Source organism: Protopterus annectens, chromosome 1.part1 (assembly GCF_019279795.1).
Source record: "Protopterus annectens isolate FY-2018-M chromosome 1.part1, PAN1.0, whole genome shotgun sequence".
Lineage (NCBI taxonomy): Eukaryota > Metazoa > Chordata > Ceratodontiformes > Protopteridae > Protopterus > Protopterus annectens.
In genome coordinates, this window is record NC_056726.1 from 526749630 (window position 1) to 526772990 (window position 23361).

At 39.1% G+C, this 23361-nt stretch overlaps 1 protein-coding gene across 1 annotated transcript in view; it reads right to left on the bottom strand.

Moving 5' to 3' along the window:
• Window positions 1-23361, bottom strand: part of LOC122806225 (interleukin-20 receptor subunit alpha-like) — a 764186-nt gene that overhangs the window by 56925 nt on the left and 683900 nt on the right. The window contains exon 4 of the mRNA XM_044076474.1: window positions 5819-5994. Within this exon, the coding sequence (XP_043932409.1) occupies window positions 5819-5994 (176 nt within the window). The remainder of the gene's footprint in view (window positions 1-5818; window positions 5995-23361) is intronic.

A 23361-nucleotide genomic window follows, 5' to 3' on the forward strand; every position in this document is an offset into this window, starting at 1 on the left:
ATACCACCTTTTTTTTCCAAACACCTTTATTAAGTTATCACTGGCACAGGCACATTTATATTCATATAAAAGTAATCAAACTATATTAACACAACAAACATTATATTTCACATATATTGCTATAGATCATATAACCTAAGCACTATTACGTAAATTATTCAATTCCTGCCTTTTTGTTTTAAAAAGAAACATCTTATTAAACTATCACTTACTATATAGACAATCATACATTTACATTTCAAACCATACTGGCACATTCCCAATTGCAAGCATTATACATCACTTATCTACCCAATTTTTCTCACAAAAACATTACATAGCTTATCTAAGTCCTGCTGCCTTTTACACCTCATTCCTCCCTTGTATGTACTATTCCCACAATTCCCATTTTTCCCTATGTAGTTTGCTCCTACACCTTTCTAAAGATCTCAGTTCCAGTTGTTTTATCTCTGTTACTATATTCACCTATTCCAGTATTGTTGGTTTAGATTTTGATTTCCACTTTCTAGTAATTGTTTTTTTGGCAGCCATCATTATTAGACACAGTAAGGCTTTACCATGCCTAGGCAATTCCAATTCTGTATCATAGCTCAGAAAAATCATCTCCCTCGTCAGACCAATCTGCCCACCCAGCATCTCCAACAGGGCATCCCACAGGGAGTCCTTAAAGTCCGCCAACTCACCTTACTCCCAGAAAATATGTCGCCAATCTCTTTCTTCCCCTTCACACCTCCAACATTTGGTATCCTCCTGAGGAAAAATTCTCTGGAGTCTACCTGCGGTATAAAAATATCTATGCAAACATTTCCAGGCAAAAATCCTAAATCTTCTAGATTTTATTGCATATTTTGGAAGCATACATATATCCTCCCATTTTTTTTTTTTTTTTTTTTTTGTGAATGGCTTATTTAGTCTCTCTTCCCAATCCTTTCTAACCTCCTCTGATTGATTCTTATATTTATCATGCAATATTTTATATGTTCTACTAATTATTCCTTTTTTTAATGGCAGCTTCTGTTCTAGATTCTATTATAAACTTTGCCAGTGCCGGTCTTTTATTTAGAACCCCCATGTTTCTTTTTGCCTATACTCTGATATCAATCCCTGAATGGGAAGCCAGTCTCTAACCTGCAGTCCAAATAAATTCTTGGTGTCTTCTTTTTTGAGCTGTGTATTCACACAAAAAATATTACACTAAGTGTAGATGTAACCTACACATTGTGGTAACCTTTATAAACCCCCATCAACATTTAAGATTTGAAGAAAATCAGTAGGAAAATTAAAATTAAGAGGAAGAAGATGGGAATTATGCTTATGTTGTCTATTCACTCAAAAGGGTGCACACTTAGTGTTGGCATTAATGAATCTGTCCCAAACTAAATTTACTTATACCATCACTGAAAAAACACATATTAGACAACTGGCTGTGCTCCTGCACAGCTTCAAGACAGTACTCAAACACGTTTCCCCTACCAAATATAGCTAACCTCCTTCTAACCTATATATGTCAATCCTTTCCCCATCCTTGTCTCACCTAACATCTTTATCACTGTACCTCTGTCTCATGTTCCACTGAATACTAATGTTCTTTATAAAACAAACGTAATAACATCACAACTACAATCTCCCCTACAAACTCTAACCTACTTACTTTACTCCTGAAAACTCAAGTTTTACAATAAGTTACATAACGTCCTACATATTTTTAACATCTGTAAACATACATCTCTGTAGTAACTGTGTATATTTAATTTCAGTACACACTGTGACTGACATGATATTTTAATGTACATACATACCTAATTAAATATACCATAATGTTTTAATATAGGTATGTAAAGTGAATATCTTCTGTATGTTGTAACTGTAAAAACTGTACAACTTTTTTTCTCCTTGTACGATGAAAAACTCCTACCATGTTACTATATGTACATATTTTGAAACTGTTCTCTCTACTGTTATCTGTAATAACTGTGAAGTTTTTCTCCCCAGGCCTCCTCTGAAAATGGGATCAATCCTAGTTGGGTTTACCAACAAAGAGAAATAAATAAACAATTGAATAAAAATTAATAATAATAAACCTAAATGACATTGACATGCAAGTTTGTTCTCTGTTTTGTTTTGCTATTTAATTACGATACTGAAAATGGAAACAAATTAAATTGACTGAAGGGTAGAATTCTTAAACTTATCACTGCAACCAGGTGAAGCCTTCTGATGATATACAATATTAGTGATGCACTTTAGAATGTGAGCTAATTCCACTGGTACAGGGTTTGAATCCTGTAGCCTTCATTTAACTGCTGTGTGACCTTAAGGAAATCACTTAATCAGACAGTGTTTTGAGTCAATTGGGAATTTGGGATAGGTTCCTTAATGGTCTCCTGAACTACATGCTAACTAACTACCTATGAACCTATGATACAGAAACAAAGGTCCAAATGGAGCTGTCAAGCATAATTATTAATAAGTAACTTTGCTAATTTGTACTATGCCACAGTGTAGCCCTCCCTTATTTAGTGTGTCAGCGCTCCATCAATCACTGCAGTAATTTCAACCCTGGGCATAAGCAGAGGAGCAAATTTACGTACAACTGAGCAATAACTTATTTTATTATAAATGAGCAGCATACGGCTACAGTCTACATATTTACTGAAGAAACTGGCTATACTGAAAGAACAATAAAGTTATCTGGACACAACATAAATAGTACTCAGCAAATTACAGCATGCACTGCTACAACATATGTGCAACTCGGAGCTGCAAAGTTATTCTCTGAACTGCATGCTTTGTCCACTTATACCATTCTGGGCTCAGAGTAGTCAGTTTGCACTAAGTAGCAAATTATTTACACTGAGCAGTTTTTTGAGTCTGATTACCTTCTACTTATCTGAAAATAAAGTTATATACCTCATGATATAAAGGTAGAATTGTGCTGATCAATAGATCAAGAGTGATGTCAACATCTCATTCAGGATTCATAAAGAAATACTAAGACAGCACTGTATATAATGTCATTAGACAGAAACTGGCAATGCACAGTATATATAATGCATATCTATCAGCTGCTTTTGCACCCTGCTGCTATAAAACAGCAGAGATGTGATGTGTATCCAGCAATACACACTTCAAGGAATTGGGGACAAGACTTCACAAGGACCATCTTCATATCACCAAAGTAGATTTATGTATACACATTTGTAAGCATATACATGCACATAGATCAGCAAGCAGTCTTAATACTTGCCTACATAACATACAATATTGTTAATGTCTGCAGCACTTTGGCTGAGCTTCTACTTTGAGGGCATTAGGGTCAATCACTTTGTTGACCTGTGTAAGATGCTGTTGAATGAATAAATAATGGTCTGTCCACAATAATAAGAAAATATTGTTCATCTGCAGAAATGCTCCAAAAGTCATGTTAATGAGCCTCTTTTCTTGAACTATATATAGGAAATACAGGAAGGATGAGTAAGGACTCCTGCCCCACGCAGACCATCTTTGCAACTTGTAATTAGTTCATTAATGAACCTGGTAAATACACAGTGTAAACATCAATATTCTAGGCTGCAGACAAGGTGTATGGGCAGCAAGTAGTGGATGGCACTGGCACAGGCAATGTATAGTTAGCTGGATGGTAAAAGGGCAGGGTATTTCCTTCAGTCAGTGCCCCTGCAATACATGTGATGATCTTCTGGTATAAAACTTTGCTACTTCCAGTATTGTCAATCCACTTCTGCATTTATGCTATAGATATCTGGTGGACATTCTGCAGGACTTAGCCTGAACCGATACACACTTATTGAGGTATGCACACAAATCTCTGGCAACACACATATATTATTTTATTATGTCATGTTCAGAGTGATAACACTGTACATGACCTGGATTTGTGAGTCTGCTTCAGAAAATACTTTTTTCCTTAACAAGTTATATTTTGTAAACTCCATAGTTCTGTAAAGCACAGTGCATTATTTAGAGTGAGAAGTCACATGATTCATCGCAAAATTGTGAACCATACATTTCTGTGCACTAGATGAGTTCTGACTTGTCATCTTTGACTTTGGCTTGGTCCTTTCTAAATCATGCTCTTTTGGGATAAGTTGGTTAATCATTAATATGTTACATATTCAAAACATTTAACATAAACTATCAGTCTTTACCAAATAAAACATGAGGAAATAAATTCAGTTTTAAACAGCACTCTTTCTTACGAGGAAATGGATATGAAAACACATTTTTTGCCTAAACAATAATTTTGAGAAGATGCTATTATTAACTATAACACATGCCATTCCCACTTATGCTATCTGAAAGTCTGTTTACTAAGACTAAAATTAAACTGTACCAATAGAAGTTAAGTAGAGAAAACTATGTACTGGAAACTATGCAGTACACTCTGGCAATTTATGACAAGTCAGTATAGCACCATGTAATAAGTGCATGTATTCCAAACAGTTTGTTAAACGTCTGAGGGAGATTTCAAAGTTACAGAGCTGATTGTTTTTATTTATAAAGTTGCTAAACAACTGTGGGTATTTTGACTACAATTCCAGCTAAGGTCAGTATGAAGTCTTTCACATATTATTTAGCAATAACCCACAACTGGGTGTGGGCAAAATTGGATTTACCCACAATGTCAACCGTGGGCAAATCCAGCATTATTCACACTCGGGAGTGAGTTATTGCTATTACACAATGACATTATGTAAGAAAGAAATTGCTTACCTTTCTTACATAATGTCTTTGAATAATGGTGCTGTAGTGTTCCTCTGTGTTGTTTTGCATTCTTCTATTAAAGAGAAGCAACAGAGAAAAGTGAATCTCCATTACTGCTTTTTGGCTCCTGCCAGTCTTAATGCAAAAAACCTAGACAAAGCACATCACACAATGGGGGAACAATGGTCCAAAATAGGGATGGATTTTATTCCTCTTATAAACTTAGAAAGTTGCTTGAAGCAGAGGTTTTGTGTTAGCATGCATTTTCTGAAGTATATAAAGACTAAACCTCAAATGTGTGTCATTAATTGATGACTTCAATCAAAATGGCTTGCCAGAATAAAAACATGTATTACGGGGAAAATAAAAAAACTATGAGGCAAAAATCTGAACATTCTGTGAAAATCACGACAGTTGAGAGGTATGACAGTCTGCCGAGATTTAAGGAGGGATAGCACAGAAATACAAGGAAAATCAAGTAGGTTTCTATTTCATTAGTTTCCTAGAATGTACTTGGTTTTTCTTGTATTTTGTTCTATTCTCAATACCATATATCAATAGAAAAAATCTAGCCGCTCAATGGTACTTCAGCGGCTGAACATTTTTCTATTGATATATGCCCAATTTACAATGGGCATCCTGGGTGGGCTGACCAATAAGGGTGCATGTTTTTGAATACTAATGAGAAGTCATTGTATGACTGTACAACTCTACCAAACAATGCAATGCACTGTGAGCTTTGAAGTTGTTCAGCATACAGTTATCAACAAAACTGAGTGGCATTTTATATATATACCTCAGTTTGCAAACATATACTAAGAGGGCCTCTGCTCTGTGAAGCTTAGTTCTGTGTGAAATTTTTCAAACAATATTAGAAAATGGCTGTAAAATCACAGTAAATATATGTTTTAATAGTAACAGACTAACAATATTGATAGAAACTTACATCTTCTAATTGTAAATTTAGAAACTTATATCTTTAGCTCAGAGTGAAATGAAAATAATCTAATATCACATGAAAAATGGCTTTAGGTCTTGCAGTAATACAACATTTTAACCTGCTGGAATAAAATATGCGCATAGATCATTTCCTTACTGTGGAGTTGTTTCTGGTGTTCAGGATGATGATACTGTACTCAAGATCAGGATATATCTGCACCAAGGATATTGCTTTTGTTTCATTTTGGCGTTTGTATTTTTTCGGAGCTGTTAACTTGATTAAAATGGACCTGTCTCCAGAAGATACTCTAACAGATGGTGGACCGATGGTTGCTGAAACAGAAAAAGCACTTGGTGAAAAAATACGAAAGCACTATAAATACGCAGCTGAGTAAAATACTGTTAGCATTATCACATCCATCTAACCCATGTAGTAATTTGAAGTTTGGAAATAATATAGGCATGGCAGACCTCTAGACGACTTCTTCTTTGTCAAAAAAGCTAGCATTAAAGACAATGCCTGAGTAAATGCAGAATCAGACTGCTCTACAAGAAATGTGATAGGAATGTATGACTATCTGTCCCAGAAAAAAAGAGAGAATGTCATCAGTCAAGTTTATGCCTTTATCTGACTGTCCTACTTGAAGTAGATGGTGATCTTCCATCTGCATCACTGGTCACATGGTTTAATGAATGAGTCCAAGTCCCCTAGAAGGGCTAAATGCAACATTTAATTGCGTGTACCACATAGCCCTCATATGCTAGATGAAGGTTTATTTAATTTTGCTAATACCATGATTGCTAAGGGATACCACAAGCCTAGCTAAAGCACTGAGCAGGCGACACAGCAGATGGTTATGACATTCTAACCATCTACAGGTGACACAGCAGATGGTTAGGATGTCATATGTGAGCGCACTAAGCACCATGCATCATTACATGCCATGCTACTCACACCATGCTCAACTGCATGTCATGCCACTGAACTTATGGAGTCTGACCAGTCTCTCCACAACGTAAGAGTGTCCAGTTGCCATTCAGTACTCACACTTCAGTTTCATTGCTGTTTCCCTTACCTATACCTATAATTCCACACTCCCATTACAGCATAGGCTCTATGGCTCTTACCTTTGCAGACACAAAGACTGATTCTTCCAGAAGTAAGGGGGATCCACATTGCAAAAGGTTATATTCTGTATCAGTAAAAAAAGAGCAAATGTGTTCAGGAATATGCAGAAAATTAAATAGTTGTGGGATATTTTAAAGTCACTGGGAAACAGAGTAAAGGATGGGTTTCCTTTAAAAAAAACTGCATTTCATTCACTGTTACATTAAAACTGTAGTCACTACAAAATCTAGCTTTAACAAAGTCTCAGAAATGCTAAATGAACTCACTGCTTCTAACTTTGCACATCATTAATGAAGTGATATAAGGATATGAAGTATTGGGATGATCAATAATTAAAACTGTAGTCACTACTAAATCTAGCTTTAACAAAGTCTCAGAAATGCTAAATGCACTTACTGCTTCTAATTTAGCACATCATTAATGAAGTGATATAAGGATATGAAGTGTTGGGATGATCAATAGTTTCAATGGCGCCTCATGAAATCTAGTACTGAAGAATGTTTCATCAGTGGCAGTGTGTAACAGTGACATAATGTGATACAGCCCTGCCTACAGCTCATGTGATCTAAGTTTGATTAGCAGCTCAGAAACTTGACAGGGCAGGCAATGACGATGGGTATGCCCATCCTGAGAGGGATGGGGTTTCCTGATCAGCTCATGCAGTATTTTCAGTTTTTCATCTAAAATCTTGGCAATGGGGTATGTGACGCAACCTCTTGAATCAACAATTGGGAGCACGGGGGCACTGGTCAATTCTTTTAGGTATCTTCAGTATTCCTAAAATACTTGGTACTCTACGACAAACTATATTCAAATAGTTGTAATCATCTATTTCTGTTTCATGATCAATGAACATATCACTTAAAACATTAATTTTTCTATAAGCTGTGTTCTATTAATTTTTCTATAAGCTGTGTTCTTTTCATTCAATGAGACATTTAAATATCATCAGATAAGTTCAACATCCTAATAGAATAATCATCCCTATCCATAATAATGAGCCCTCCTCCTTGTCAGGCCTCATAATTTTTAGGTTTTCACTCTTTTAATTCTTTGATTGTTTTACTTTTATAGTAATATTTATACCATCATTCTTATGACCCCTTCTTTTTCCATTAAAGGAATACCTTAAATCAATTTTGCACATTTTTCAAACAGTGCTAAAGTAGGGTGAATAGGGGGTTAAATACACTTGATACTTAATTTGTTAACTACTTCAGTTTTATCATCAAGAATAATGCTGAAATTAAATTTCCTAGTGAAGCACTTCAAGTCCATAAGAATGTGTGCTATGTTTGCATGTCTTGCTGGCATGAAGGTTAAACCTTTTGTAATGAGATCTCCACACTTACTATTAACTTTACAATTAGAATAATTATAGATTTTAAAGTCACCTTTTATGTCTATGATAATCACACATACATTTGACTCAGTCAGTCAGCCACCAACTTTAATTGGGGTAATTATTCTTCCGTTCTCGATTCCACAACTGTGATTGGTCTCTCGATGAAAATTAGGTAGATCGCCTGGGTTCTGACTGATTGTTCTGTTTTGCCTTGATCCGTTTGGAGTGTCGAATTGATGGAACTTCTAAAGGGTTTTCTTAATTATTGTTGTCATCATCATAATTTTCCAAAATTTGTCTATTTATCGGGATGTCTCTTGGTGGAAACTGGAAGAGGAGGAATCTCGGTTGTTAGTATTATACTTCTGACCCCAAGTTTGTGAAATTGGTGGAGCTGGATAAGCAGTATGTTGAGCACAATGAAGTATCTTCATTTTCCTCCCCCTTTTAAGTTTAATTTGTTCGTCAGTTCTGGAAAAATTTCTTGTATATTCCTATTTATTTTGCTCAAATGCTAAGTCATGTGTGATAATACTGTCCAACAAATTAGCCTCAGCAGTAAGCTCATCTATAGATTTTACATTGTGTTTTTTGGGTATCTTCATGTATTCGCATCCATGGTGGTCAAACACATGCAACAGTTCATTATGGAGAAGTGAATCTTTAACTAGACCAGTAGGGAACGCCAAACCCGAAGCCCTTTTGGAACCTGATTCTCCTTAATACATTCTACTAAAAAGGCATTTTCTAGTTGTATTTTTTCTCGTTTTAACTGTTTATAATGAAATTCACTCAATCCCTGGGACAGGTCAATAAAATGCTGCTGTGTTTCACTAAATTGAAAGCTACATTGTAACTATTTGTGTAACAACAGTGGATTTCTTGAAACCACACCTCCCATATTTGGAGCAGCATTTGAGTGTCTCATAGCTAAGTTTGATGGGGACAAGAAAGATCTTAACTGAGACTGTAAAGTAGTAACACTTCCATTTCCTTCCCTGTTATTAGTACCAAACAGTAGGATGTTATCAATTAGTTGGGAAAGTGGCTGTACTAACAAGGCAAATTCCCAATGGTGCGTTGTAAATCCATTGACACAGCATCCGAAAAAAGCAATTCAGAACTGGTGTCCGAAATAAGTCGTTGTGAACCTGTCAACCCTCCAGCAGCCACAGCAATTAACACACAGAAAACATGAATACTTTTAACAAACCATGAAGTAAACTGCTTGCCCGCAGAGACTCTATGTAACTCCTGAATACAACCACGTTAGGCATTTGGTGTAAGTTCTAATACTGATTCTCTTAAGTTTAAACAAGAAACCAAACAAAACATTAATATAGGCACTTTTGTTTTACTCAGTATAAAACTTCATCAGATAGTTTGAACAATCCATTCACTCAAGCGTATATAATCCATTTTAATCACGACGGCCATGCACCCAAATCCAATAAAATACAATACTTTGTTTAAAGTGCCACATACTTTAAAAACAGGTTACGTTATATGTACAATTTTTTTTTCAATTTTCATAACCAAATACAAAACTTTAAAATCTACCTCTCCTATGCTTTTAATTGTAATAAACAACTAATCAAGGTTTGTTCATTTAGACCTGCCACATATTAGCATTTAATAAAAGCTGCCAATACATCTTACAGCACAATGAATAACATCTGGTTACCCCGTTTGTTGATATACCAGACTACTGATGTGTTGTCTGTTTGTATTGCAATCATCCCTGAAGTAAGAACATCTTGAACACCCTGTAACCCTAGTAGGACTGCTCTCATTTCCAGGACACTGATGTGTAAATTGGCCTCTTCTGGGACCATGCACCTTGTATTGTCCTTCCCAAGAAATGCCCTTCCATTCAACTTGGGAGGCATCCATGGTGACTGTGTCTACTGACTGCAGGAGAACAAACGGGCAGCCTTGACAAACCTTTTCTAAATTAATCCACCAAAGAAGATATTCCTCAAAAACTTTGAAAATCTCAATTGGAGTGCTTAAATGATGTTGAAAAACAGATCACTGTACTAAAATACTCCACTACAAGACCCACATATGAAATCTGGCTAAAGAACTAGAACTACAGATGCTGCCATTGATTCTAATACTTGGGAGGATGAGCCTTGCTGAAGGATAAGAATGGGAGATCACTTTCACAACCTGTGAGCTACGAATATGAACTCTTTTTAGAAGAAATGAAGCTATCTGATTGATCGTATCTAGATGAGCACCTATGAACTCCAGGGTCTGAGTAGGCATAAGTTGTGATTTGGTGTAACTGACCATGGTGTCCTGTTGATGACAAAACTGGAGCAAGTAATCCCTTGCTTGAATCAATAGATGCTTGGATGGGGTGGTCAGGAGCCCATTATCTAGGAATGGAAATGCACAGAATCCCAGCAGTCTCAGGAGAACCTCTACCACCGCCTTGCATTTGGTGAACACCCTGGGGGCTGTGGTGAGACCAAAGTGCAGTAGTCCGAAGTGGTAATGGTTGTCTCCTGCCACAAGCACAGGTATCTTCTCGAGCACCTGTTCATTCTGATATGACAGTACACATCATGAAGATCTGTCAAACACATCCAATCATCCTTTCGGAGTAGAGGTAAAATGGACTGAACCATGACCATTCGGAACTTTGAGTATATTACATACTGGTTTAGTTGGCTAAAATCCAGAATTGATCTCAAGTCCCCTGTCTTCTTTGGCACTAAAGAAAATCATGAGTAAGTTCTGGATTCTTGCTGGTTGGGGGGATTTTTTGGATGACTGTTTTTTAACAACTTTACTATTTTAAAGAGTGCTGCTTCCCTCTGATTGGGTAGAACACCATGGATGTTTATTGTTTTTGCTGGAAGAATTTGGGAAAATGGTATGAAATAACCTCTGAATATAATTTTCTGCACCCAAGTGTCTTTTGTAATGGATGCCCAGGCTTCAGGGTGCAGAGATAAGCAACCCCCAACTGCCTCCAAAGTACAGGATTCGTGCAACCATTCAGGAGCACTGATGGGGATTTTTGGAGAAGGCACTCTGAAGCCTTGGTTCTGTGGGCCACCCATGCCATAAGGACAGCATCTTCCACTAGACTCCCCCTACCCCCTCTGCCATAGGAAAAACTATCTCCTTCCGATTCCTGAAAAGGACCTTGGGACTTGCAAAAGCACATCTTTTTACCACCTCTGATTCTGGAGAAGGATCTCTGAGGGACTAGAAAAGTGGATCCCAAAGGCAGACAGGGTCTTTCCATTTTGCTCACTTCTGAAGAGTATTTCCTTAACTTTGTGGCCGAACAAAGATGATCCATCAAAAGGAGTACTAATGAACAAAGACTTGAAGGGCTCTGTAAAATCACACAGGTGCATTCAGGAGTCTCTCCTGACCACAGAGACTGAACATGCAGCCCTAGAGATACCCTTGGCTGCATAAGAGATCACCCCCCCATGGATACATTGGAAGTAGACTAAAGGGTGGCCATTTGTGAAGAAACTTTTTTCTTGTCCTCCACAAACAAGGGCCCTGAAAAAAATTTGGAAAGCTCCTTGATCAAATCCTTTTGTAATCTGGTGAAGTGTGCCATATAATTCAGAGACCAAACAGCAAAGGTCACGAAGACATAAATGCACTTGCTAAATCTGCTCAAGGACCAGAACTGTTTCTTAAAGGGATGGACAGATGAACTCTGTTCCACAAGCTACCTCTTAGTGGCTGCCACTATGGCATCTGCTGGGACTCCCTTACTCCAGTGGGCCCTATCTTTGGGTGGATCTAAAAACTTATTTGGCTTCTTAGGTATGGGCTCTTTTGTATTTGGCTCCTTCCATGCTCATTGTGAGATAAGGTCAATCAGCTCCTTAGCCAGAAGGACCCCCCAAGATGTAGCCAGGCCAGCCCTGAAAGTCTCCAGAAACACTGACTCCTCTTGGGAAGGGGCATCAGAAGATCATCCACCTATCTGTTTAAGAAGTTCCAGGATCTCTCCAAAGAAAACATCAACAGGTAGAGAGCTGATGAACCCCTTCTCTTCACTGAAGCCCATGTCTTCAGTGACAGATTCATGAGGAGTATATAGGTCTCTTTTTGCAAGTCCTATTCCTAGAGACCTCATCAGTGGGATGGTCTGGTGAAGTACTGGAAGTGGGTGGGGAGCCCTGGATGAGGACTGTCTGAAGGCTAGTACTGGGTGGCTATCCCTGTGGAATAGGCATGAGAGCTCATAGCTTAAATTTGATGGAGGAAGAATAGGCTCCAAACAGGGTACGGATGTCCTCTCTCTGGGTATCGAAAAAGCTGTCTCTACTACCTCAAAGGAAGAAGGTCTAGCAGAAAGAACAGCCGGTCACACCGGCACCAAAGCTATCTGCACCAAACTCTGAATCCTCACGGATTCCTGCCTTCCGGAAGGAGTCTGAGCCAAGTTACCTAATCCCACAGTACTAAGAGGCAAGGATGGCTCTGATAGCTATGGAGTTGACCCAAACCCCCCCTCCCCCCGAGATGCCGTCAATGCTTCGGCTTCAAAACTCATCCTACTCCAAACAGATGGGAGCTGGGCAACTCAAGAGCATGGCCAAAGTGGAAGAACAAGCAGTCATTGGATTTGACAAGAACATCCTCAAAGATCTCGGATCAGAGGGCTCTGAAACCACAGGTTGGATTGGAGAAGGCGATATAACATGAGGTTGAGAAAAAAGGTAGACTCATGGGTCCGATGGCAGACAGAGCCAGAATTATTTCCATCTGGATTTGAGTCCCAAGAAACTTCCTCTTTATCCTATCCACCTCTGCATCATATAAGCTCCTGTATGATCTAAGGGATGAACTAGTGGAAAGGGGTCTGAAGGGTTTCCTAGGTGTCTCTTGTAAGAAAGATGAATGCAGCTAAGGAGATATCAGATCAGGGGAGAAATGTGGAGATCATATCAGAGGAGGTTTGGTGATTGAAGTCATAGGATCTGAGACTGATGTTGCATCTGGTTTCTTGGAAACTTTAGCTGGAAGCTCAGGAATCAGAGCTAAATGAGGACGGAAGTCGGAGGACTGTTTCCTGGACTCCTTTTCTTTTGGAGATGAGTCATGCTTCCTTTTATGGGTTTACTACATGGGGTTTGAGCCCCAGCTGAAACAGAAGCAGCAGAAGAAGGTAGCAAGCCTTTTAAAACCAACTTATTCCTCCTGTCACTCAAAGCATGGGAGTCGAATCAAGAACAAATTAAGCAGTCAGTTTCTAGATGGGCAATGCCCAAACAATAAATGCATTCCTTGTGGGCATCAGAATTAGGGATCTTATGCCCACAGAAAGTGCACTTCTTAAAGCCCATAGGCTTGTCAGCCAAATTGAAACAACAAAACAGACCTAAAGAAAGATTATGTATATATAGATCACCTTCAGAAGCTCAGAGATTCAAAACTTTGAACTTCAAACATCCGAGACTAGAAGATCAAAGTTTTGAAACTTTAAATGTATTGAATGGAGATTGCCGTACAGAGTGGTATAGGATATTTACTGTTTTCCTCACTGTAGTGCGATCTCAGAGTTGGTATATTTATTTAGCAGGGGGTGTGGGGGTGCAGGGGGCTTGACCCCCTGCAAAAATGTAAAAAAAATGTTTTTATTTTGTTTTTGAAGTTTCAAAACTTCAGTCTTCTGGTCTCTGCTGTTTGAAGTTTTGAAACTTTGAGCTTTAGAAGTAGATCCACACACACACACACACACACACACACACACACACACACACACACACACACACACACACACACACACACACTATAGTAACAACAGGGAAACAAATACCAACGATGGCACTTCAGAAGTACCCTAAGGTCGGGTAGACAGAAGGAAAGAGAAAGAATACCAACAATGGTATTTCAAAGAATACCCTGACAAGGTTAAAAGGCCTAACTAGAAAGGGAGATAAAAGTATTAGAAAATGGTTTGAATGTTATGCAGATTCCATAAAAGGCAAAGGAAGGACAAGGAAAGAGATACTGCAGACATAAAACTCACAAAAAAGGCTAAAATAATTCCTTGTTAACCTCCTAGCTCAAGTGTAGAACATCCACATCTGAATGATGTGGTTGCAAATGAGGACTGAAGTACGTCACGATGGTGTGACATTATGGGTAAAGGGAGGAGCTTGAGAGCTGGATTTATGAGTCTAGTAAAAGCAGCCCAACTGGATCTGAGGTCGGATCAGAGACCCACCAGAATCTCTCTCTCTCTCTCTCTCACACATGTATGCAAATGAACAAAACCTGAAATAGATCTTCTAGCAAAAACATTCACAAGAGAAACAGACAAATGCATTACATAGTGATGATATATTAAAATGATTTTTTTCATTAATATTAAAGAACAGGCATGACCAGTGGCTTTAAAGTGAAACCAAAGTAACTGCCATTTTCTTTCATAATAACAATGTTGGTGCTGTATTTTTAAATCAATACTAAGATGTCAAACGTTGATTTCCTGAAATTATTTAAAATGTTTCAATATGGCTGACAAGCCTATGGGCTAGGAAAGCTCACTCACTCTGCCACAACTTGCTGTGAGGGGAAGGATAGTTTGTTTTTGCTTTCTTGCACTTTGTGTTGCTTTACTGCCTTCTTATATTTTCTATATTTTGATTTGTTTTCTTTTAAATTGCATATTTAAACTAGGAAAGAGACCACAGCTGTGTTTCTTGTGAATCACACAGAAATTAAGTTTTCCTCACCCTCCCACTCTGGCACTATTGTATTTTTAAACTCAAGTGTCTTTCTAGCTGCCTAACCCTTATGTTAATTTCACCATGTCTCCTTCCCTCTCCTCTTTCATTGGCTTAAGCACAAAATTACCATTTTATGAAATCACTCCCTTTCAACTATTTACATTTATTCGCCATCCCATTGTATTCCATAGTGTCAGAATGCACAATGCTCACCCTTTCCAATCTATCTTGCTTTTTTAAAATGTGTGGCTCTCCACTTAGGTAGCTAAAGCTTAAGTTAACTCCTCTTTCATATCTAACTGCTTAGTGCACATTGCAGCTCTTAAGGTATTAAGCTATTTTCCATCTTACCTGCATCATCTACTCAAACATCACCAATTACTGGAGAGTTCATATTTTGCCTCTCAGTAGTCATCTTGGGAATAGAGCTTCTGTGTTGCTCTTGGAGAGATAAGGAGCATAGGAACATTATTTCCTGGGGACTGCTGTACACCTAAAAGCCTAATAAATGCTTCATAGGGGTCCGTTTGGAATTTGTGCTTATATTTTGCTCCTGGTGAAATAAGGAGCAGAGTGCATAGATTCCTGACTCTTTCTGGTTGGAAAGTGAGTGGCTGTGTTTGATCTTCATGATTCCTCTGGTTGCTGTTCAAGATATCTACCAAGAAAAGGCTATAACAAGCCTACAGACTCTTACATCATCTGGGACAAGACTGTGGATCACCAAACAGGCTGTGGTCTGTTTCTCACCTTGAGATTGGTGCTACTGTTTGGCTTCTGGTGAGAGAAGAAGCAAAGCAGCATTGTATCCCAGCAGAGCGAAGGTGTAGTGAGACCAACACTGGTGGTAGTCAGGCAGTAGCTATTCATGTGACTCCCCTCTTTTCATCATTCTTGACAAGTTAATTCTTTCTTTTCACTAAGTACTGTTTGATTTGCTTCTAACTTCAGAATATCTACCTAAATACTTTATCCATAAATCATCAGGCTCTGCTTCTTAGCTTCCCCTCAAGTGTTTAGCAGTGCCCTGTATAGCCACAAACACCTTGACTTGACATTTTTCCTGTAAAAGCATCATTGAAATTTCACCAATACCTAGTTACACACAGGACAACTAGTTTGTAGTGACAAGCACTGTCCCTAGAGTTGCAAATCGGATACTCCTGACACTACTTTATATTCTCACTCCAACTGTCTAACCAACAAAAAACTGTCTCAGTTACCAGCTTAGTGGATATGGGCATCCTGAGGCAAGGTAAAAATTCCCTCATGTTTACTGACAATCAGTTAATTCTCAAACAAACTGATATAGTATGTCAGAGGTGTATTTACACAATGTCAGTGGACGCAAAGCTCTCACATAAAAGCACTCCTAATTTCATATAAGGTTGTCAGTAGTGCACACACTGCACCCATGACACATAATTCAAAGTAAATACATAAGCCAAAGCATTTAAATGTAACCTTCCTAAACCCCAAAGACCTCCTAGACACAAAACAAATACCCTCAGCAGCACAGAATCCACTCTTTCCAAACAGCACCCACATAAATACAGCCACATCTCATAGAGCCTCTACTTCAATGCCCATAATGCAAGCCACCATACAATCCAACATTCTAGTCATTGGAGACTCCACTGTGAGACACAATGATGTCCCTCTCACCAAGCTGAGTAAGAAGAAAGTCACGGTCAGTTACTTTTCAGGAGCCAGGCTCTGCCACATAACCCACACACTCAGGTCATTGAACCAAGAGTGCCAGTATGACTCAGTCATAGTCTATGTCAGAGTAAATTACCTGAAACATATCTCTCCAGACTATATGAGGAGAGGCATCATGGAGCTCTCAGAATGTGTGTCCCAGGCTGGAATGATCCTATCTTTGAGCAGAATTTTACCCTCTCCAAGGATGATGCCACAATAACAATCTGAACAAAAGATGGCTGACTTTAATAATTGGCTTAGTTTCCTGGTGTCATTCTAAGGGGGTGCAATATTTGTCAGTATGGAAGGTGATGGTCAACAGACCACACTGCTTTGCAAGGGATGGCCTGCACCTTTCCCTTCTAGGCTTTGAAATATTAGCCAAAGCTCCTGCATAATGCCTTTTTTGGCAATGCCAAACTGAAAGTACTTCCAACACAGCAAATTAAAATCAAGAAAATCTAAATGTGTTACTGCTCAATGCTTGGAGTCTGAACAAAAAACTCCATTCCCTAGAAGCTCTCTTCACCCTAGAAAATAATGATGTCTGTGCAGTCACTGAGACTTGGTTCAAAGCCATGGACAGCACACCAAGAGCACAAGGTTATAATGCCTTCTACACATTTAGATCAGCTACTACACAGACAGGGACTAAAGGTGAAGGTGTCTCGATTTACATCAAAAATAAATATACCTCAAGGCTGGTCAAACAAGACAATGCACTTGAGATTCTCTATGTTCAAATCACCATAGGCAAAATCCAGTACCACTTCCTTACAAGCTATAGCACCACCCTCTATGACCCACAAAACCCATACCATGTATTTAAACTTACTGGAAATACTCACTATCCAACCAGATACCATGTTCATGGGAACCTTAATTACCCCACTATTAACTGGGAATCACATACAATACCAAAACGTACATGCACAGAGATTCCCGGATTTTGTAAACACAAACTCCCTGCAACAGATTGTCAATACACCAACAAGGGGTCCAACCATACTGGATCTTGTCCTCATTGATATGGGAGAGTGCTGCACACCCCCTGGTGTAATGTCTTCTCTGGTAAGGGCAGGACACAAAATGGTCTCCTTTGAAGTAAACACAAAATCTGGAACCCCAGCTAACCCTGGAATATTCAGGAACTACTCTAAAGCTAACTTCCTACTATTAAGTGATAACCTGGCAAAATTTCAAGTCCCCATAAACTTTGAGAACACTGCTGCCAATGTAGAACTGTTCAAAAAAGCCCTATGCAAGCATGTTAATGGCTGCATACAGCCAGCTGTATCCACCAGGAACAAGTACAGAACTAACTAAAAAAACAAGCCACCCTGGTGGAATCACATCAATGGGCTGTATAACAGGAGGAGGAAAATCATGGCAAAATTAGGAGGTGCAGCACCCAGCAGGAACAAAGCACTCTCAAACTAAACAAATAACTCAGAGGACAAATAAAGTCTACCAGAGCCAAATTTGAGGTAAATTTGGCCTCCCAGGCCAAGGGCAACCACAAGGCATTCTTTAGCTAGCTCAAAGGCAATACACATTTGTGTGTTGAGCTCATTATAAAATGGAGCCACCTAAACTGAGTCTCAAGATATAGCAAGCCTTCCGGCCATAAATTCATCTCAAACTTTACCCATCTCTCCCCCTCAACCTTCCCTCAGGAAATGCCATCAAATATAACTCCCCCTGTTATCACTAGGGAACAGGTCCTTAATGCTCTCTCTAAGACTAAGAACACTGCATCAATGGGTCCAGACAATATCCCAGGGTACCTTTTTTTAATCTCTCCAGCTCTTTTGGGTTTCTAATGCCATGATGGGAATGGACCCCATTCCTAAGTCAAAGTACGATTAAAATTCATGAAATAAACCTTCTGAACAGCATGAAACATGATCTATCATGCCCTCTGGAATTGCTATTTAACTGTAGCCTCCAAACAGACTTTTTGCTTCATGAATGGAGAACAGCAACAGTCATCCCTCTGCACAAAGGTGGGCCATCTACAGACACTGGAAACTACAGAACCATAAATCTCACTAGTCTCATATGCAAAGCCATGGAAAAATTATCATGGAAATGATCAATAATGACATAGGAAACCTCAAGACACTAAACCCAACCCAATTTGGTTTCATCAATGGCAGGTCATGCCTACTCAACCTGGTGGACTTCTTTGAAGAGGTCAACAAAGCAATGGATAAGGGAAAAATGGTTCAGAATGCCTACCTTGAGCAAAGCATTTGACACAACATCCCATTTGGACATTGTTGACAAACTTAAGAGGTTAGGTACAAAACCGTATGTCACTCAGTAGATAGTCAGTTGGCTCACAGATGGGACCCAGGAAGTTAGAATTGGGGAGTTCACCTCTAACAAAGAGGCCAGTTACAAGCAGAGTCCCTCAAGGATTAGTCTCGGGACTGCTCCTTTTTGGGATTTACTTCTCTGAAGTCAACGGTAATGTCAATGGCCTCTAGATGACTAAATCTGCAGATGACTGCAAATTAGGAGCCATCACTGAATCACTCACTGACGCATGTTCTCCAGGAAGGGCTGACACAAACAAATAACTGGTGCCAGAGCGATGGACTAAAACTAAACGCCAAGAAATACATAACAGTATCCTTTGGGAAGTCATCCACCTCTGGTAATCATCATATTGACAACACATCCCTAAGTGATGACCCACTAGTCAGGGACTTGGGGACATACATAGACAGTAATCTAGCCTTTGACCATCATGTGTCTACAGTAGTAAGGAAATCATTCTATGTTGCACAACTTATAAATAAAGGTATGGCATCTACATCCAAGGAAGTTATTGTTCCACTGTAGTAGGCATTCATCAGACCTATCATGGAGTACAATGCTCTCTTTGGTATGTACGTAACCAAGCATATTCACAACAAATGGAACATCCACAGAGGTTCCTCACTAAAAGAATACAGGGCATAAGTAAAATGTACTATGCAGACCGCATCAAGTCTCTATCCCTGTTTTCTGCCTCCTACAGGCTGTTGAGGGGAGATCTATGCCTGGCATACAAAGCATTGTCAGACCCCAGTTTGATGGACCTCCTGAATATCCACAAAACAAACAACAACATAATTACCCATTCTAAAGACTTAAACCTTGCCTGTGATATAAATAGCACCTGCTGAAGAGACAGATATGTATCCCAGAGACTACCCTGTCTCTAGAACAGGCTCCCCATCCATGTGAAGCAGAGTTCCTCCTTAACCCAATTCAAGTGCAACTTGGACAATTGGATGGGGGAACAGGAAATTCATCCCTGGTTTGGCACCTATGTCTCTAATGGACACAGGTAGCCTGTAAATGGCTCATCTCCCAGACCCCTGCTTGTAAATCTTTCATCTCCCAAGACCCTGCATGCACTTATCAAGGGTACCAGAACTTGTCAGAGATGTGGGATGCATGGCTAGACTTAAAAATGCCTTTGTTGTCGTTAGTTTAGCAAACACCTATGAACCTATATTGTATCTTGCTTTACTGGCACAATACAGTACAAAGGAAAATGTCACATCCCATTCCCTGTGTGTATTAATATGTACTGGGTAACACAGTTCCATTTTCACTGTCTAATCCACAAACACAAAAGAGAAAATAAACATTACAGAACAACTGTTTGAACAGCAACGCCAGACACTGGACCCAACACGGTTTGGTTTTATCAAGGGCACATCATCCCTACTCAACCTAGTGGACTTCTTTGAAAAGGTCAACAAAGCAACGGAAGAGGGCAAAGTCATTCACACTGTTTACCTTGACCTCGCCAAGGCACTTAACAATATCCCACTCGGGTACTGTTGACAAACTCAAGAGGTTAGGTACAAATCCATGTGCCACCCAGTGGATAGCCAACTGGCTCACAGACAGGACCCAGGAAGTTAGAATTGGGGAGTCCACCTTTACAAAGAGGCCAGTCACAAGTGGAGTACCTCAGGGATCAGTCCTTGGACCGCTCCTTTTTGGCATTTACTTCTCAGAGTCAAGGCCAATGTCAGTGGTCTCTGGCTGACTAAATTTGCAAATGATTGCAAATTAGGAGCTGTCACTGAACCTCACACTGACACAAATGTTCTCCAGGAGGAGGTGACACAGACAAACAACTGGTGTCAGAGCCATGGACTAAAACTAAATGCCAAGAAATGCATAATAGTATCCTTTGGGAAGTCATCCATCCCTGGTAACTATCATATTGACAACACACCCCTTAGAGTTGACCCAGTAGCCAGGGACTTAGGGACACACATAGATAGTAATCTAACCTTCGATCATCATGTGTCTACAGTAGTGAGGAAATCATTCTATGCTGCACAACTTATAAACAAAGGTATGGCATCTATGTCCAAAGAAGTCATTGTTCCACTGTATTCGGCATTCATCAGACCTATCGAGTAAAATGCCTCCCTTGATATGTACCTAACCAGGCATATCCAACAATTGGAATGTCCACAGAGGTTCCTCACTAAAAGAATACAGGGCATAAGTAATATGTCCTATGCAGACTGCCTCAAGGCCCTATGCCTGTATTCTGTCTCCTATGGGCTGTTGAAGGGAGATCTATGCCTGGCATAGAGGGTACTGGCAGACCCCACTCTGATGGACCTCCTGCATATTCACAAAACAATCAGAACCAGAATTACCCATTGTAAAGACTTAAACCTTGCCTGTGATATAAATAGGACCTGCTGGAGAGATAGGTATGTATCCCAGAAACTACCCCGTCTATGGAATAGGCTACCCATCCATGTGAAGAAGAGTTCCTCCCTAACCCAATTCATGTGCAACTTGGACAACTGGATGGGAAACCGGAAATTCATCCCTAGTTTGGCACCTATGTCTCTAATGGACAGAGGTAACCTGTAAATGGTTCATCTCCCAGGCCCATGCTTACACTTATCAATGTATCAGAACTTGTTAGAGATTTGGGATGCATGGCTACGCTTAAAAAGGCCCTTGTGGTCATTAGCCTAGTAAAAACCTATGAGCCTGCAGTATAGCCTCGAATGCTGTATTAAACCCACCACTTTATATCAAATAAATGTGTGTGTTGTTACAAAATAGTACATTGTTACTTTCTTATTACACGCTGCATCGAATATGTTTCCTTTTAGCGGTCTACTCTTACTTTTGCTTATTATTTCACCAAATTCAGGAAAGGTAATAAACATTACAGTAAAGTTTTTCATTAGTGCAACACATGTCATATAGCCTATACATGTTGTTTTATGCACCACCCCTTTACCATCTCAGAGAAAAGTGCTTGCAATCAAAGACTAGCACTGCTTGTCATCACAAAATAGCACCATGCTGCTAATACTCTGTTGCATCTGTTTATGTTCAATACATTTTGACAGTGTAAACTTTGGTCAGGGTGATTTGGTCACACTGACTAATGTGATGTTTTACTCCAATGTAATATGGGAAAAAGGGGGTTGATGATGTCAACAATAATACAAAATTTTGGTTTTGACACACATTTCAATATACTACATGATCATGTTTTGTCTCTTTCTTACACAATCTGCATACATGATCTATATATGATTATATTCACTAAGGTCTTGAAGCTCCATTTCATCTGGAGTGTTACAAGACAGCTGTCACAGCAACAAATGGGGAAATTAAAAAGGGAAAACAATGGAACAGGTTAACAGCTTCAAGTATTGGGCAGTGGTGGTTGAAGAGAAGGGAAGTTTGAATGAAAAGGTCAATTTATTTATTTATTTTTATTTTATTTTATTTTACATTTGTTGACCGGGAGAATCCGACTGGATATATGTCCATTTTCAGCGGAAGCCCAGGTAGAAAAGCTCCACATTTAGAGTAAATTACATACAGGATTAAATAGATACATTTTAATACATTTTTGTAATAACCAACAAAGTTAGCGGATAAGGGCATATCATATATGTAATTAATAAAAAAAATTGTTTTTTGCTGGATAGCATTCATAGACAAGACATAATTGAGAAACAGATAGACACAGACAAAAGTGTAATTTTACTTATACTAGATAGTCAAAGCTGTAATCAGAGGGGCTGCAGCTAACTGTCATAGGTTCATGGGTAGGTACCATGCTATTGGCCCTAGGGCCTATATTTATTTATTTTACATTTGTTTACCGGGATAGTCCAACTGGATATATGTCCATTTTCAGTGGAGGCCCGGGGAGAAAAGCTCCAACAAGATAACATCAGTTTCTTCAAAGAATATACACACAGATTATTTACATTGAAAAAGTTATATAGTAGTAAATATATAGTATTATAGCATTTGTTTACAAAAAAAACTCACAGTTACATTAACAGTTACAATCAGCACAGTATGCTTGTGGAGAAAGGCCTGAAAGTGTTAGAAAACAAGTTGGTTAGTTATATAAGCCTAGCCAAAAAGGTACCCTGGCTTTTGCCACCCAAGAAAATTATTTTCCTGTACCCTTGTCGAGCAGAGCCCCAGAGGTGATCCCTGGGGTGAATTTCCTATTTCCCATCCAATCATCAAGATTTTTCTTGAAGAGTGCTAATGAGGAGCTTTGTTTGATATAAATAGGTAGTTTGTTCCAGAGTATGGAAAGTCTCTGGGACAGGAATCTATCCCTCCAGCATGTTCTGTTTATTGTGGTGACAAGGTTTAGGTCCCTAGAGCATGTAGCTCAGAGGGATTGGGATTTCTTTAAGTGGAGCATGTCCAACAGCTCTGGGTTTGACATAGCTTTGTATGTTAGGCAGAGATTGCCTCTGAGTAGGCGATATGTGACG